The sequence below is a fragment of the Halichoeres trimaculatus genome, unplaced genomic scaffold (assembly GCF_033239565.1).
Source record: "Halichoeres trimaculatus isolate MK-OKI-2021-1 unplaced genomic scaffold, fHalTri1.1 fHalTri1_scaffold_2, whole genome shotgun sequence".
NCBI classification, from domain to species: Eukaryota; Metazoa; Chordata; class Actinopteri; order Labriformes; family Labridae; genus Halichoeres; species Halichoeres trimaculatus.
Genome location: NW_027437180.1, coordinates 17,150,329 through 17,168,226, shown reverse-complemented (window position 1 = coordinate 17,168,226; position 17,898 = coordinate 17,150,329). Strand labels below are relative to the sequence as shown.

The 17,898-nt window shown below is 37.3% G+C and overlaps 2 protein-coding genes and 1 long non-coding RNA gene across 4 annotated transcripts in view; all 3 read right to left on the bottom strand.

The window, feature by feature from the left end:
* Window positions 1–612: 612 nt before the first annotated feature.
* Window positions 613–6,936, bottom strand: LOC141807359 (histone chaperone asf1b-B-like). Of its 2 annotated transcripts, none has more exons than XM_074693320.1 (5): window positions 6,901–6,936; window positions 6,619–6,806; window positions 4,871–4,986; window positions 4,608–4,784; window positions 613–1,846 (listed from the first exon to the last, which is right to left on the bottom strand). In XM_074693320.1, the coding sequence occupies exons 2-5, from the start codon at window positions 6,725–6,727 to the stop codon at window positions 1,649–1,651; spliced, it is 600 nt and encodes a 199-aa protein (XP_074549421.1). In that variant the 5' UTR covers window positions 6,728–6,806; window positions 6,901–6,936; the 3' UTR covers window positions 613–1,648. The 2 variants fall into 2 exon arrangements, with proteins under 2 accessions (XP_074549421.1, XP_074549429.1); XM_074693328.1 differs by having other exon boundaries at window positions 6,897–6,921.
* A 2,123-nt stretch (window positions 6,937–9,059) lies between these two features.
* LOC141803259 (uncharacterized) lies at window positions 9,060–10,212 on the bottom strand. Its single transcript, XR_012599551.1, has 3 exons — window positions 10,139–10,212; window positions 9,753–9,897; window positions 9,060–9,220 (listed from the first exon to the last, which is right to left on the bottom strand). It is a non-coding gene; the product is annotated as an uncharacterized LOC141803259 (long non-coding RNA).
* Window positions 10,213–12,787: 2,575 nt separating this feature from the next.
* LOC141787060 (complement C3-like) overlaps window positions 12,788–17,898 on the bottom strand; it is a 32,176-nt gene continuing 27,065 nt past the window's right edge. The window contains exons 29-37 of the mRNA XM_074665334.1: window positions 17,032–17,109; window positions 16,786–16,941; window positions 15,171–15,233; window positions 14,612–14,693; window positions 14,424–14,472; window positions 14,108–14,198; window positions 13,893–13,973; window positions 13,552–13,654; window positions 12,788–12,921 (exon numbers count right to left, since the gene is read on the bottom strand). Coding sequence (XP_074521435.1) covers window positions 12,788–12,921; window positions 13,552–13,654; window positions 13,893–13,973; window positions 14,108–14,198; window positions 14,424–14,472; window positions 14,612–14,693; window positions 15,171–15,233; window positions 16,786–16,941; window positions 17,032–17,109 — 837 coding nt within the window. The remainder of the gene's footprint in view (window positions 12,922–13,551; window positions 13,655–13,892; window positions 13,974–14,107; window positions 14,199–14,423; window positions 14,473–14,611; window positions 14,694–15,170; window positions 15,234–16,785; window positions 16,942–17,031; window positions 17,110–17,898) is intronic.

Below are 17,898 nucleotides of genomic sequence, written 5' to 3'. Positions count from 1 at the left end.
AGATCTGGAACAAACAAACTATTGGGTTTTCTTTTGAATAGACAATACCCTAAATTATATACTGTCATCTGTAATAATCCTTTAATTTTTGCAGCCTGCAGCTTTTCAAAGAGCAATGCAAACAACACCTTATATAAATTCTAATACTGTATAAATAGGGGATTCTGCATGCCAGTGAATCTTTCTAAACACAGGAGACATGTGAGGAGCAGACTGAGCTAACAGATGGATGGAGGAGTTAGTCTCTTCTACTAAGGAGAGATAAAATGGGTGATAGCAGACAACCCCCCCCCCCTCCCTCCTGTGCTGCAGTTGCCTGGCAACATGAGACTGGAGTGAAAATGGTGGAGTGATACTGCTGAATTTTATGAATGAAATTGGGGGGAAAAAAATGGAAGGAGTCAGAGTGGAGGGAGAAGAGTGGGCCGATGTACACACCCTCACCCACACTTAGTCTCAATGCTGCAGTTCCACCCTCACCGGTAAGGATGTGAATGTGAAGTGAAGTGTGTTTGACAAAACTGTTTTCTTATCACAAATTTAACAAAAAAACCTTTATTAACAAAAAGTTATTACAAATAGTAAAGCAGAAAGAACAAAAAAGTCTTCCTATCTTAACAAAAAACAAGCACTAGGAAACCATTATTTACAGAATCCTCATATCATCTGAACATGCCCAACATATCGATGCTCTTTGCTGCTTTTTGCATATTTGTTAGTAAATACAGACCCATACAATGGAGCATGTTAAACAGCTGGGCCCTGTTAAAGGAGCTCAACTGTAGATCGGGCTAACAGTGAAGCCACTTTCCTTAACAATAATCTGAACAAGTTTTTTTTAAACCCAAGATTTGTGTTCAGATGTAAATCAAGTGCTTCATATTTATATCAAATGAGACAAACCTTCAAAAGTATTAAATGCTTCACAATAGGCGGTAACTGCCTTGACTGACAGAGCCCAACCTTTAACCTTGATCCATGCTTAAAAGGACATTTCAGTTTTTCTGATGTTAGGCTGTGAGGTATTTTTTCAACTGCATATGTATTAGTCATCAGGGATGTCGGTCAGCTCAGTCCCTCTGTTGAGAAAGTGGCTCAATGGCACCAATAGTTTACACACATGGTTTGCATGACATGTTTACTTTATCAAAACACACGGTGTCTGCAGCCACTTTTGTGTCCACTAGATCATCTCAAACACTGAGTGTGTATAAAAATGTCCGAGACAAGAAAAATGCCCAATATAATAGTGACTGGCACATCATCAGTGGGTTTGATGACATTGTACTGAAGGTTTGGTCTGAGTTTGTTAAAATCTGCTTTGTTATGCATTTAAATTGGCCACATCTGTAGCGGATGATATCATAGCTTCAACTGTGGAACTTTGTGTACTTTCTCAGCAAGAGGGCAGAGCTGGCCATTCCCTACGGCAATCCTTAAGACAAAGTTGTTGTGGAGATCTGTGTGTTGAAAGGTCAGACTCACAGGGTTCATATCAGATCCCACCCTTATGAGTATGCTGTAGGAAAATAAAGCCACTGTTTTCTGTAAATGCTCACGTTGGGGGGATATGCTCCTTTACCAATGTGTGTTAGTGATGCATCAAGTAAAGGAGAACTTCTTGTCCATGGTATCAGTCTGTTGATTCTTACATGCAGTCCATGGAGTTGTCAGGCATCAGTCCAAGAGGTGGCATCTTTCCTGGTATACAGGCTGGAGGGAGCATGCCGGTGATGTTGGGGGACGGGTCAACATTCTCACTATCCTCCATCTTGTCTGCTGAGCCTTCCCAGTTGATATGAAAACGTGTGACACGAGGGTTTGAGGCCAAGATATTCCTTTGAAGCTGAGAGACAGAGAGGGAAGTTGGAGAAAAGCTGAAACTTGGTGCAGCAGTTTAAATGCTTGTAGCATTGTTTTGATAGATGAATTCATTGCTGTGTGGTGGGCACTGCATTAAAATAAGCTCATGAAAACAAGGCTTGAAGTCAGAGTATCTGAAGTATGGTTTTGACTCAGGTTTTCTAGTTACTTGATTGTTGAGAGAAAACCCTGATTGTAGCAAAAGAACAGTGAACTTTTCGGAATTCAGAATGGCTATGGTATAATATTGAAGAAGATCAAGGGGTTGTTAAGGGGGCTGTGAGGAGTTTTTAAGTGATCTTGAAAAAGTCCCCCTTCTAGATACAGTGGGGAAAATAAGTATTGAACGCGTCAACTTTTTTCTCATCACATTAATTTCCAGAGATGCAATTCCAACTAAATTTCTACCAGACATTGGCATTAACTCAAATAATCCAAACATGAAAAGAAATCATAACATTCAGGTCCATAAATAATGATTATGTGGAATTAAGAGTAATAACACAGGAAAAAAGCTAGATAATAAATGTGATAAGAAAAAAGTTGATGCGTTCAATACTTATTTTCCCCATTGTATATGCCCGGGCATGATCTACACTTTAAAATGAGACTATCAGTGCCGATAAAGGTTATTTCAAAATTGTTTAGATTCTTCATCGGGTCAATCAGAACCAGATTGATTTACAGCACGTCTAACACCACGCTGCCTGACAAAGCTCAGTAGAGACTGTACTGTAAACGATTTCTGCAATTAAACTTGTAGTGATGGTGGACACAGGAGCCTAGCTGTCGAAAAGAAAAAAGGATAAAACAGCATAACAAAGCCAAACAGGAGAGTGCATGGTGCACAGGCTGAAGGCTAAACCACAGGATAAGCTGTTTGTGATAGTATTTATTCCAACCCACATGCAGCAGTTATTCTGCAGTGGTCTGTTCAAACAAACGAAGAAAATTTGTTTCAATCTGACCTCAATTTAATTGCAGAAAAACCACCATCTTCATGACAGTGTGCGTGAGATACCGGACCAAAAGGGGGTGATGTAGTCCAATTAAAACAGTTCCTCCTCACAGCATCTTTAACAAAACTGTTGCATGAAAAGCTGTAGAAGAGTGCAGCAATTTTACTTCCAAGCTGTGTTAGAGGCAGCATTGTGCAACATTGTGCAACAAGCTGTCCTACAGGATGACATATTCAAATGTGGCCAACAAGTGTGCCCTTCTTTTCCCGCTTTACCATAAACGTGTCAATTCATTGCACACAATCCATTTATTGGAAATAAATCAAAATCCCTTTCTTTATTTCACTAAATGTTCTGTTCATGTTTTTGCATAAATAGCTCTTGAGGTTTTATTTGATGATGAACTGTTCTGTATCAAATTCACCAAAAATGTTTTACTCCAAAAGAAATGGGCAAAACATGACTTTAATGCCCAATTCTTATGATCACAATCTTTGACACTTAAACTTGACATAACTTCAACATTTGTACTTGGCAATGTATGGAGAGAGAGATGACACATGAAATAACAAGAAAACACAACTGTCAACTTCAGAGCTACGGTCTACTACTTCTTAATAGCACAGGGTTATGGTAGAAATATTCAGGTGTTCAATGAACTGATGAAATGTAAAACAAAATGTCACACACTGATGGTGACGAGTCAGAAAACATTAGGTGCAGCATTGATTCATGCAGCCCTGTTGACCTTGTTTTACCTTAACACAATGAAACATATCTTTTTAATTTGATGGGAGCTTAACTTTTTAGTACTTTTACAAGTATTTTTTTTTCTAATCAATGTCAAGCCTTTACTGGTTGATGATACATTTATTATCAATTGTACAACCAGATAAAAGCCCCTCGAACATTCAACCTCCTTTTTTATGAAGTGTCAATGTGAATGAACTATGTGGCTCCTAAGGCTTCTGATCACTTGAGACAGGAGTCACAGGTACACATTTTTTAAACTAATTTACCAAGACTGTCAGCATGGAAACATGCTGTGAGTGATATATGTTTATCCTTTAAGGTCACTTTTGCAGCCCTCCGTGAGGTCTCATGTTGATGGGAGTGTTGGCCCAAACAGAGTAGCTGTCTAGCAGTCTTGTGAAATTGTTTTGTGGGTACCTAGATCTTGTTGAGTGTGTTGCTGGCCATACCAGCCACATTTATAAAGACTGATTTGATAAGGCTGACCACCCTAATTACAGTACTATAACAACAAGGGCTGGGTGATCCGCCCATCCTTTCATATGAAACTAATCTTATATACCTCTGGGAAGGTCTGAGAGCCAGCCATTGTCGCCTTTTGCTCTGAGATCTAAAACTCAGGACACTTTATTGGCTGTTTAAGTTAAAACATGAAGGTTTTAATGTTTCACAGGTATTGTTGTATGATTTTCAATAAAATAAGATTGGAACATTGAAGGTATATGCTGTCAGTTATGAAAAATAAAAAATCGGTCAAGCTTTTTTAAAAATTGGCAATCAGCCAGAAAATTGTCATCAGTGCACCCCTAATCATCAGGTGGGGATCACAAGATATTTATCAAATCTTAACTGTTCAGGATATTTTATTTAATCTTTTTTTAGCCCCCTGTTGACTGTAATTTGTATAAGTGAGCACTAGAGGGCAATAAAAACCAGTGTATATAGATAGAGCCTTTTCTCTGCGAGCTCATGTATTGTGATCTCTGCAGACAATAGTGTGTGAGTGTGTGCACATGCGTGCCTGTGTGTTACCTGGGTGTAATCAGGTTTGAGGGGTGGATTTTCCCGTAGTTCTGGGTCTGTGTATTCATTGTTAACATAGTACCCAATACGGATGAACTCCTGCTTTTGGTAAGTGCAGGTTATAAGGACCACAGTGACTCCAACAGCATCGCTTTCTGGAATCAGCCCTGTGTTCGGTGCATCAGCCTGGGCCAAGAAGACAGATAGTAGGAGTTCAGAGAGAAAAATAAACCTCATTTCTTATAATTAACATGTGGCCATATCTTTCTCACCTGAAACACAAACATGTGTCTGCCAGCCGGCACTGGGCCTACAAGAACAGAATCCAGCACCTGGTCGTATTCTTCACTCTCAGCTGATCCTACATATATTATCTTCCACTCCAGATCTGCAATCACACACACATAACACACAAATGGGATTTAGGGCAGACAAGACAATATTAGTTATTTGGATTAGAATTAAAAAAAGGGGTGTTTATGGACAATGTGTAACACAGAGTTACGCACAGAAGATAACTTTTTGTTTAATAGTTTCTGTAATGGAGCTGGTGACAGGGATAAAATACAACTTTGAAAATCTTACGAACACTGAGAGACTCAATCAACTACACAGTTTAGATTTTAATGTGCATGGAATAACAGGATTATTTATGACTTTTTAGTTTTACCCCAAAGCTACAATGCTAAATATGTTTCTTTACACTTGTTGTTTTTTAGTTTAGCCAATTAGTATCCTATTTTTTATAAATTAATGAAGACCTTTTTAAGGAGATAGACACTATGCCATACCCACACAAAAATACCTGACAGAAGTAGCTGTTACAAAGTCACAGTCATACATTCAGTGGGAAAGAGGCACTTCTGTCTGGTGGTTTGATCTCAAAGTGATGAACTGCTGTGCTATTTTCATTTCTCATTTATTTTCTAATGAATTAACCTAAGAGTGAATTGTTTAGTGGGTGTGTACTTTTGAAAAAGCTGTACCTTTATGTTTTATTCTAGGTTTAATGCAAAATAATTCAGAGGTAAAATCCATTGGACTGTGTAGTTCTTTCCAATTTTCCAAAAAATGATCACAGTATTATTTTATAGATATTTAAAAGGTTTTTTTTTTTGCATGAACTGGGTATTTCTGTCATCTGAACATACCACTTAAGCAATATTTAGCATAAACAGAACTGAACAGCTGGGTACAAAAGTCCAGCAAAGTCCTACACCCTGTGGAGGTGGAGGCTGACTGGAGAAGATGGCCAAGCTCTTATTCTCTCTTATAAACGTTTTTTTTCTGTCTAGTCGACACATATTATTCACACCTTATACTTTATTATTCTTTGTTTTTTTGCTGTGACTCTGAATTTCAATTCAGGGATAACTTAAGCACTTTTTTATTGTATTGTATTGCGACGCATTTTATTTTATTGTGAAGATAAATAACTATACAAATCAAACCAAATCAGGAAAAAGTTCTTAGTTTCTTGACATTGACCAGACCTAAACGTCGAACAGAAATGTGTTGTAACTAAATAAAATCAAACGTAATCTAAAAACACAAAGAAATAGTCTTCTTTGTCGAATTTATAATGTGTTCTATTCCTTCATTTTACTTATACATGTTTGATACCCCCTTCCCAACACATGCCTCTGACTGCTTCCCTGTTGTCTTTTTCTGCAATTCGCGGCAACTCTTCGAGCTTGTCTGTTGCTACGGTAACAAAGCGCTGTGAACCAATCAGTTCCTCTGAAAATCTACCAGGAACCAATCACTGCATCGAGAAGGCGGGGCCCCGATCACAAACGCGCCAGCGCCAAATTTTAAGTACATGTCAGAAGAAATTTACCACTGGCCAAGCAAATCATCATACAAAAGAACTAATCAGGGTTTAAAAATGATTCCGACATATCCAGTAACCCCACAGTTGCCTTAATATTTTTTTAATACAGACAGGACCGGGGAGCAGGCAGGAATTTAACATCTAAAACACTGAACATATATGCAAGACAGTTGACTCAATACCTACCTTCCGGCAAATCCTCCATGCATTCAAACGTTATTTCAAACTGGAACGGGTTCCCAAACGGGCTCGGGTTGTCCAACACAGCAACATTTAACACTTGAACCTTGGCCATTGCGGTATATTTGTATCTTCAGAAGCACCTGGAAAACGGTTCGGCTTTCTGTATTTTGAAGCGAGACCACGAACTCGTCCTTGTGAGAATAGCTTGATTAGTATGCTAGAGTTTCCCTGCAGGACTGTTAGATCACGTCTGTCTCATTTAATGTCCAACAAAAACTCACCAACCTGATCAACCGGCGGCTGAACTACGGGAAGTACGTCATGGAGTCTTCTTTGGCGTATTTATCTCCAGCAGGCCACACGGTGCTCCTAGTGCGCTGCTGCCCTCCAGTGTTCAATAGGTCGAATATCCACGGTCACCGCGTTTACTTGAGCCATAAGCTGTATGTTTCTTTCCAAAGTTTGTTTCATACAGATTTTAAATGGATGTAACGCAACAGCATTATCCTGCAACTTATCTGCTAATGTTTAGTATCCTTTATATTAATGGGGCTTTTAGGACCTTCAAAGTGATCTTGAAAAAAATTCATGAAAGAAAATTTCAAGCATGATTTTGTTTTTATTGATGGAACGAATTTATTACTTAAAAAATAAATAGATAAATAAAATTATATATATATATATATATATATATATATATATATATATATATATATATATATATATATATATATATATATATATATATATATATATATACATATATATATATATATATATATATATACATATATACATATATATATATATATATATATATATATATATATATATATATATATATATATATATATATATATATATATATATATATAATAAGCCGTGAATTTTTTTTATCCAAAAAAAAAAAAAAAAAAGTCAAGAAAGGTTCTTGTGGTCAGGTCGGGCAAGACCGCATTGATCAGAGAATAGAGCAGAAGAAATTTTATGCGACAATGATGGAGCACTGTTTAAAGGCCAAAACATAGGATAAGCTGTTTGTGATAGTGTTCATTCCAAACCACATGCAGCAGTTATTTTCAAACCTGAAAAACAAAGAGTGAGGTTACATTAACTCTGTTTGGTAGATGAGCACTGTTTGGACATAATCCTCTAACATTGCACATTATGGACAGATCTCAGAGCACTGTGCTGTGAGTAGTGCTAAATATAGATGGCTACTAAACTATGGTACACTGACACAGTTTGCTCAACAGTTTGCTTGTACTGCCAGCAGCACTTTAAAAAGTCAGGTACTAAACTACAGTTAAACGTTTGCTTGTTGTCACATTTCAAACAGTGCCAAGTCACTGATGATGAATACCTTACTTGGTCATGTTGTATCCTATAAAAAGTTGTCTTGAACAATAAAACAAAGTGTTTTAAAAAAAGATCTGATCTCCGTTTATTCTCAAAACAAACACATGCCTTAAGAATCATGTTTTCAATACAGAGTGTGTTTGACTCCAGGCCAAAAGGTTTTCAAAAATCTTAACAAATTAGATCCTCACAGCCTCTTTAATGCATCAAAAACACTCTTGTTTGGGGATTAACTTTTTTTTCAGAAACATGCCATATTTTTTGTTAATTAAAGTGATTTATAGTGTAATTTTTAAAGAGATGGCTGTCGAAGGTGATTTTTTTACTTTAACTATGGAACCATAAGTCTGCCCTGGTAAACACGTCATGTAGGAATTTAAGTGTTATTTCAAACAAATGTATATTGTATTCTGTAACTGTTGAGTGACTCTTTATGAATAAGAACAACAATTAAAAACTTTTTCAGCTTCAACTCCTCTGACATCTCAGAGGTCTGAATATGTAGTCCCTTTATAATCACATGGGTCTCATCTGTTTTGTGGGCTATTGTCTGTTCTGTTGAAATACTGAATCAGCATTTTAATATAATAACCAAAATGGTAACTGAAGATTTGGTCCCATTAAGTTTTGTGAAAGATGAAAGCTTTAGAAAGCTATGGTATTTGTCAGTCCGGAGTATAAGCCAGCGCCACAGTGAACAACATCTTCAAGAATAGAAACGATATATGCAGATATACTTTAATTACGGTCCTGAAGGTCCATGTCCAATGAACCCTATTTTTGTTTACGGTTCAAATAAAAATAACAATTATCTGCAAGCATTTGAGTATTTGTTCATTAATGCAGCAGTCACTGAAAATTCCCAACCCTAGTGTCTGGCATCAGTAATTAAAAGACTGAAATACATCTCTGACAAAGCAATCCTTTAATAAATCAGTGTTTCCTCAATCCATTTAACAGTGAGAGTCACACATTCTGCATGCTGGCTATGCAACAGATTCTGTTATTGTGTGATCAACATAATGTACATTTCTACATATGCATCCAGTAACACATTGCAAATATAGATAAACAGAGGAAAGAAGAATCATCTTATTGTCTAAAGATTCATTACTATTGACACTTGAATGCTTTGTACTGTCGTTCCAGCTTCTGCAAGTCCAAACAGGTGCGTCTATTTTTCTCAGTTTCACAATCTTCAGGCCATTCCTCGAACCATGTGTTCTCCCCGAGTACATACTGGTACCTGCAGACAGTGGGACACAATCAGGAATATTGTGGCTACAAAAAAATAAGGGTAAAAAAAAATAATCTTTTCAAAACTGCATTTACAATATTTTTTCTTAGTCTACTGTAACCAGTGTTATCTTTATGAACATAACTTTCATCAAGGCGTTTTCTTTGACTATGGCACAGTCTACAGGTGCAGAGTTAAGTTGCTAAAAGGAGATAAGTTAAGATTGGTTTAGTAAGTAAATTACAACAATAACGAGACAGAAAAATTGTTTCAAACTCAAACACTTGTGAAAGAAACACTTTTTAACACATACACATCAAAAGATGACAGAGAGGTAAAAGCTCACACAGTGATAGTATTACAAAAGGTCAATACATACCTGTATTTCACTCTTAGTTAAACCATTTAAACCTGCACACACACACACACACACACACACACACACACACACACACACACACACACACACACACACACACACACACACACGCACACACACACAAACACACACACACTTGGACATGCTGTAGGAGAAACTTACAGTCGATTTTGTGGAAGTAATTGAATGTCCTTAGATGCTCCCATGATCAGATAGTCTTTTCCTGGTCTTAGATCAAAAGCTTCTTTGCAGTGTTCAGAACTGACAAATATCCGCCGTCCCCCCAGAGGATCCACGTCAACACTTCCTGCAGTTCAAATGTAAAGTAAGAGCAGAGACAACAGGAGGTTAGTTAAATGTAAAATTATTATGTCTCTGATGTTCACTAAGCCCTCTTTGTGGCAACAGAGCCAGAAAAATGCTACCATACAATGTAGCATTGTAGCAAAATGGAGCCAGATGCGTTGTGTTGAAAAGGAAAGCACTTTTCTGTCTGCCCTCAAACAACTAATAGAGCATGTATAAAAACAACAACAGTTGATTCCTACCTGTAGCGATGACTTGTTTTATCCATGCTGTAAAGTGACCTGGGGATATTCTTCTTAAATATCCTCCTATAAACCCTCGGAGACGATCCACAGTGATTCTGTATGCTGAAATGAGACACATTTCAGATTGTCAGCCTTCTTGTTAGCTTTTTTTCTTTTCCCAATGTCTCACTCAGCCACAAACAAATTAGGCTTTTCTTAAACCCTGTCCAGCACCCTCTGACAAGGCGCTCCCATGTTGTTTGTGTACTTTTGTGGCTAGTTTCCCACATAAAATAAACCCCAAACCATTCTGTGGGTGCTGAATGTGTGCTTGAAAAATACAGCAGATCTGAGTGGAAGAAGTTGTTCTTGTGACTTTGAGTTGTCCATGGACTTTTAACTGTGTTCAAGAGAATCATGAAAGATATTTAAATACAAAAACAAAACAGAAAAAACAAACAAAACAAAAAACAATGTATCAAGAGAAACTGAGATGAAATTAAGCCAGAGGGTGTGCTTTGACTTCAATGTCTTCATGAAACACACTTCAGTCAGAATTAGTGATAAAAATCCTTCTATTTGACTTCCTTAGACAAAGAATTGGAATTAAGTGATCTGTGAGCATCAGCATGTGAAGCACCAGTGAGGGTAGTACTTAAGTAAAAGATGCAGAATGTTGTTGTGTTAATATTAATAAACATACTTTATATGAATATAAATGTGAATAAAATGATTTATCTTGTGGTATCCACCCATCCTGTTCATCTGTTACATGACAGCTGCACAACTTTACCAAGCATCCTGGCAGCACAAAAGGTACTTTTACTTTGAAACCAGCAATAAACAGACTTTGCAGGCCATAATGAACAAATAATCTATAGTTTTTGCATGCTGTAATGCAAAACAGGGCCAGTAGAAGAGTCAGATTTTATTAACCTCTCACTTATACAAGGCTCCTACATGTGATGTTGTGCCACTGTAACTGTGTTACTTTGTTCTGCGGCTTTAAAAACATCATCAATGTTTTAATGTTTCTACAAACAATCAATTTTACTTGAAAATGTAAATTACACACAGAGAGCTTTGCTTTATCATTTTTAGTAATAGGATAGTGCTCTTAAACCTATTTTAAACTTAAACCTTGCTAAAAGCTTAGACTGACTTTCATGTCAGAAGACTTTCTTCTCTTTAATTTTACTTCGTAACACTCTGTCAGTTCTTTTGCAAGAAGTGTTTTGTTTCTCAGAAACTCAGTGCTGTTTGCTGCTTGCTCTTTGCCACTTGGTGAGTACAACTATAAATTGGCCTACTGATGCATCTCTTTTGTACCCTCTTTAACATGATATCATACAAGAAAAAATGACACATTTTCCATAAAAGCCTTGAACTGAAAAACATCAGCTCAATGTGATTTATACTACGGTTTTACTTTTTCCCCCAAAACTTTGAGTTTTTTTTCTCAACTTGAAGCATACTACTTATTGTGAATTTCCCCACAGTGAAAACAGTTCTTAAAAGAACTTCAATGATACAGCAACTCAGGGTCACTATATGCAACACATTTTTTGACTCATAATAAAAAGTTTTGTGTGTGTTCCTAATCAACCTGCTGCCTTAAGAATACGTTTACATGTAGGAGGATCTTCACGCTTTGCCAGTAAAAAACAAATTAACAGTGTTATCTTCATTGGCAAGTTCAACAAACCTTTTTTTTAAAGCTCAAAACCCCCATCATTGTGTGTAAGCTGGAATAAATAAATAAAGATCATAAAATCAGGAAAACAGGGCTAGCACAGAAATTTCAAACTTTTAATGTCCAAAATAAACAGTAATTTGCAGAAACAAAATTGTTTCAGCCAACTTGGATGGAAACAAACAGGGAACAGAGATGAAATCTTGGAGTTTGATGAGCTTTAACGGAATCTGAATGTGGACAAAATAGTTATATGGTTGCATAGTTGTAGTTAAACTGGCTTATTACTGCGTAACCAGGGTAATGTGTCACCAGCACAGACACAAGGTTATTAACCTGCTCAGAAGACCAATGATGCTAGTTCTACTAGCATTAACCACACAAAGAGACAAAGAGGCGTTAAAACGACAAGAAAATTTGTCACCTTGAGAAATTCCTGGTTAATATATACAAGTTCAGCCATCTAACTTATTAGGAAAAACCTTTTAAGGTTTTCTGTCTTAAGGGAGTTCCTTAAAAGCTAAGAAGCTCAGTATGAGGGGAGGGTTTGTTTCATGAAAAGGCTGTTTTATTCACGTTTACAAACTCACACTCTTACCATAATCAATTCCAGTTACGGTTCTGCGTTCCTCATTGCTGAGTGCTTTACTCCTCTGCATGCTACAGTCATCCAACACTATACAGGGAAACAAAGTAAATGAACAAGTGATAACTCATGAGTTAATACTCATCACCAAGCAGGATGGATGATCGCTTACTAATAAAACTAATGAATGGCTTTTTTCCTAACAGTCAGACCAGAATGACCCCCACATTAAATACATTTTAAAATTCCTTTTGCATTGTGATATCTTAAAATCGTAGCATTAATAAAGTAAAACCTTTAACTTGAGATAAACATCAAGTGATCATACTGATTTCTGGTCTTTTTCAATCAAATACATTTTAAAGCAGCATTTGGATAACCAACAAGGTCAAAGAAATGTTTTCTTTAGAGCGTTAAGGTCCTGTTTACCTGCTGGACAGGTACATTCACCATTGGTACAGTGCCTTGGGAGCGCTCCGTTTTTCCTCTCAGGGTGGTAAAACTTCACACAAGATGGCTCCCCTGCAGGAAATGAGATATTTGAAATATGAGATTTATGTAGACTGATTGTACAACTATCAACTCTCACCAGTAAATGCAAACATTAAGAAAAAGTGTTTTTCTGACTGCTCTGTTACCAACCCTAGCCTCACCCAAATCAGAAAATAGTTTCTAGATTAAAAAAAGAAAACAAGAAACAGAAACACTGCAAAGGGTTTCATCAGTTTCTGAGGTCGATGGAAATTAAACCACTTAAAGGACCACTGAAGACATCCTGACAGGAAGCAAAGGTCAACCAGACAGCAGGTAGAAACATGTGGAAACAGGTGCCAGGCCTCGCTCATAACCTTTTAAACAATTTGGATCTTTTACAGACAAACTCAGGAGAACATTACAGAAGCTCAGCATTAAGATGTGTTCAGTTCCTTCTGTCCTCCTATCTTCTCAGTGTGAATAGTCAATGCTCTTCTTCCCAAACCCTCTCAACAACTTCTGGACAATTTCCAGTACAAAGTGAACTATTATGCAACAGTTTCCTGCCGTGTGAGGTACTTGTGTGAAATTTCAATTCGTGACAATTTTTAGATTTGAAAGCTCTTCCAGTGTTCAGAGTCCATCAATGAAAGACATGTACGATTCTCTGAGACTCACTTTTGTTGTGTTCATAGATAAAAACAGCAGCTGGTTGTAGGACTTGAAGTTTCGTACTTTCATGGATTCTGAACTCGATCACCTTTGGTTGTCTGTGAGAAAGCTGAGACAGAAAAAACTTGTTTTAGAGAGGCTGAGACAAAAGGACAGCCTTCTCTGCATGATTACACTTTTCTGTCTGATGTACCTAGTAGTGTTTGCTTGAAGTGTTTAATGCTATAAATTAATACATTTATTATTATTATAATTATACACTACTACTAGTAAAACCAATAATAATAATAATAATAATAATTCAAATGTTGAGTTCATGAAGATGGACAGAGAGATGACACTTTTACCTGGGGTAAGTGAATGATGATGGAGTCTGACAGGATGGTCTTCTCATAATCTTCTACAGAGAAGGATTGTGATCGTGAAAGCTACACATATGCACATATGCACACACACACACACAAGCACACACAAACAAAGTTCAGAAGTCAGTAAACACAATTCCTGCTCGCCTGGGGTTCAGATAAACCGTGGCTTTGTGTGTTTGGACATGAGTTCTTACTGAGCTCAGGTCAGAAGCGTTAACAGTGAAGCCCCTCAGCAGCCCAACCTCCAGGACTGCGTTGGTGAACGCATCATCCTTATTCATATACCTACACAGGAAATGGACAGAGTAATGACCATAATCTCATGAACAAAACAGGGCTCAGTACAATAAAGCCCTTTATCACATATTGAATGAATAATCTTTTACACGTCTTATAAATATCAAAAGTTTAAAAATAACAAGAGCAGTTAAACAAGAGACTGTCAAAAGTGCAGTGAAACAATGTGAAACAATGCTGCACCTGTTCCCATGACATCTTCATCATACTTACAGAGCCTCTATTCTCAGCCTATAGATCTTGTCACTTGCACCAGTTATCTCTGCTGAAATCATATTCAATAGAAAAGGATTTAGTGCTCTTAGTTTTTCTCATAAAAGATAGAACATGTACTGATAAACCAAAAAAAAAAAAAGAAAGAAACATTTACAATCCTCACAAAATAGGACAGAAATAAATACCTGGCAGCAGCTCCACTGATAGTTTTAAGTTCTCACAGTCCGTCTCCTTTTCTCCAGGTTGTGTGTAATAATGTGACACCACCTGTCATGGTAAGGAAAAAAACATCTCTTAGAAGGGGGACACCATCAGAAATCTGAAAGGAGACTTCAAAATTAGTTTTAAGTGAAGTTTTGTTGATTTGTAGAAGTTAAAATCAATATAAATGCTTAAAGAAATACATTTATAGACAAATTTACTTCTTTTGTAGCACTGTAATAAGTTAGTCGACCTTTTTGTCTGTGTGTTTTTCATGGTTCAAAAGATTTATTTTGCCTTCCCGTATTTTGACACGGATATAAAGTAATAATTGTGGCTGTCCGTACTAAACAAGCTCAGGTTTATTCTAAAAATAGAACGAGATCCACGTGTTGAAATGAGGAGGTCAAAGCATAAGGATCATGGATCATGGCAGGCTAGAGGGACAGGCCTCAAACCAAGGTCTGCCAATTGCTCTGACCTCACCAGGCTTACAGGGTACATAACAGAAATGCAAACTTAATGAAAACTTAATAAACTTACGGTGAGAGCTGCTTCACCTGTTCCTTCGGCAGTTACTCCAATATCCATGTTAATACCATTCATCTGCACCAACAAAAAAATGGACAACACAAATGTATTTATGCAGACAAGGGTGTTCAGACATGAAGGAAGAAAACATCATACTGTAGAAACAACTGCTGAATATTTTTTTAAATCCCAGGTATTAACTTTGAGGCAATAAACATTCATGGACCACCTCTACGTACAATTAGATGGAAACACAGCTAAGACAACATAATAATGACTTTGGGATTCCCAAACAAATAAATATTTTCTACATTTGACCAAAGCAACATCACCAGTGTAACACATATCAAACTGATCCAGTCACATATTTGAACATGTCAGAACAACCGGCCTCTGACACTTTCCAGTGTTGCCTTTTTCACAGAAGGACCTGCTTTGTTAGCCTTCAGAAGGACTGAAGTATGGAGCAATTACTGGAGCATGAAAATTTGCAACTGTGTAAAATGATCCACTGATGCATACAAAGATCCATAACTGCACACGTACATCCACAGATATATGAGAGAAAAATATGAGAGGGGGTCCACAAATATGTGAACTGACAAACAAATGCTTACATGTATCAACAAATACATAAACAGATCTGAAACTACAGTGTGGCAGAAAAGTACTTGGTCAACCACTGAGTTTGCAAGTCCTCCAACTTCGAAGGATGAGAGAGGTCTGTAATTTTTATCAAAGGTACACTTCAACCATGAGAGAAAAAATGCTAAAAAAATAAAATCCAGGGTTAGGAATTTATTTGTAAATTATGGTGGAAAAAAATTCAAAGTAGGAGAACTTGCAAAGTCAGTGGGTGACTAACGAGGGTTACGTATGTAACCGTGGTTCTATGAACCCGGGAAGGATGAAATAGAAATACTTTTTGTCTCACCGTATGTGAAACATTTGCAAGAATAAACAAATTCACAAATGTGTGCATGGATCTGTAAATGTATACTCTGATCTACAAAACTTTACACCAAGAATAACACATATTTGTGGATGAACAGTACTGGTTCACACCCTCTCATTTCCTTTTTTCTTTAGTTTTTGTCACTTTCTAAATGTAAATTAATACCAGAGACATCAAAAACAATGCAAGAAACTGTAGAATTATGTAGTTAATAATTAAGTGTCAGACAAACCAGAATATGCTTGATATGTAAGATTCCACCTTTTGCTTTAAAGGCAGCTTTGCACATTTGGGGCATTCTCTCGATCAGTGTTTGTTTAAAAAAAATTCAAAACTTTTCGTGAGTTCAGTGTGTGTTTAAAAAAATACTTATGGCGCTAATAAATACTATTTCTGTGCCAGCTTCATATGTCATGCCTCATTTGAAAGTGTTAAATCTGTGCGTCAAAGTTTTAATGTGCAAACCATACACAACTCTGAAGGAGGAAATGACAATCTGAACATGAAGAGACTTTTCTGCTCTGCGTGACAAAAAGGCTAACCATTACAAGTTCATCAGCCCTACTGTGTGTGTGTGTGTGTGTGTGTGTGTGTGTGTGTGTGTGTGTGTGTGTGTGTGTGTGTGTGTGTGTGTGTGTGTGTGTGTGTGTGTGTGAGAGAGAGAATTCTCACTTGTGAGGTTCTTGTTATAGCTGGGTGTCTGCTGTTGAAGAAGAGTTTTTGAGTTCTTGACCTGCTCGGTGACCAGATGTCCACACTCAAATCGTACTCCTTCTCCTTCACTGTGGTCCAGTACTCAGCTACAGCCTGGTACACCAGTAAGGTAGCCTGAAGATGGAGTAAGAATAAATCTGACTGCAGAACTCGATAAACAAAACAAGCCAAATATTTAAAAGATGTATGAGAACAGAGACTTACATCTTCTGATCCATATTGTCCATTTTGCCGCTGCTGTTGGTTTAACCATTTCACAACTGGTCTGGCTTCTTCAAAGGCCTTCAGAGGGGACAGGAAAAGAGTTTAGATCCCTGTAGTTAATGGTTCATTCCATTTTTTTTATATTAATGCCTAAATCTGAATCTAAATGAGTCATACACCTTTATGAACCAATGTCATCACTCAAAAGGCCCTAAGTGTCATGTGGAATCAATAAAGAAGATAATCAATAAATTTACCTGATCAACATGGTGATACACTTTCCAAACTAACACTGGAAAATATTTTATCAAATGATAGATTATGTCCTACCGGTGCTCATCTGCCAACTCCACAGCAAGCACAACCTCACTCTTCATTTTACTGACAGTTTGATACATGCGGCAACCTCTGGTCTAAAAATATGAGACAATGTGGAAGTGCTAAAATCTGCTGTTTCTTGAGTGTTTGCTTGAGGCTGGCTCCGGAAGTACCAGAAGTCACAAACACACCAAGCCAAAAAAAGTTGTTTTCAAAGCAGAAATTAACCTATTTACAGCCTGGTTCAAAAAACGTCTCCTGTCTGAGTCACTAATTTTACTACCAGCACCCGCTGTACGGGGGGGTGAATTTTTTTCTAACTCGGCCGTTCAGAGGATTTTAAGATCGCGAGCTAGCCCAATAAGAGGCACAGCTGAGGGTCACGTGACCAACAGGCGCCCTATGGCTGTACACAAAGCCCTTGCCACAAACAATATGGCCGCGATAGCCGATGTGCTTCATTTTAAGTTTCAGAAACAGACGGGTGACGCTGGTGAGACTACGTCCATGTTTTATACAGTCTATGGTTTGAACATCATCACAAACAGC

Coding starts and splice junctions, on each gene's coding strand:
- LOC141807359 (XM_074693320.1), bottom strand. CDS start 6,727: ATGGCCAAGGTTCAAGTGTTAAATGTTGCTGTGTTGGACAACCCGAGC. Junction 4,987..6,618: donor CATGGAGGATTTGCCGGAAG/GTAGGTATTGAG, acceptor GTGTGATTGCAG/ATCTGGAGTGGAAGATAATA. Junction 4,785..4,870: donor GACACATGTTTGTGTTTCAG/GTGAGAAAGATA, acceptor TTCTTGGCCCAG/GCTGATGCACCGAACACAGG.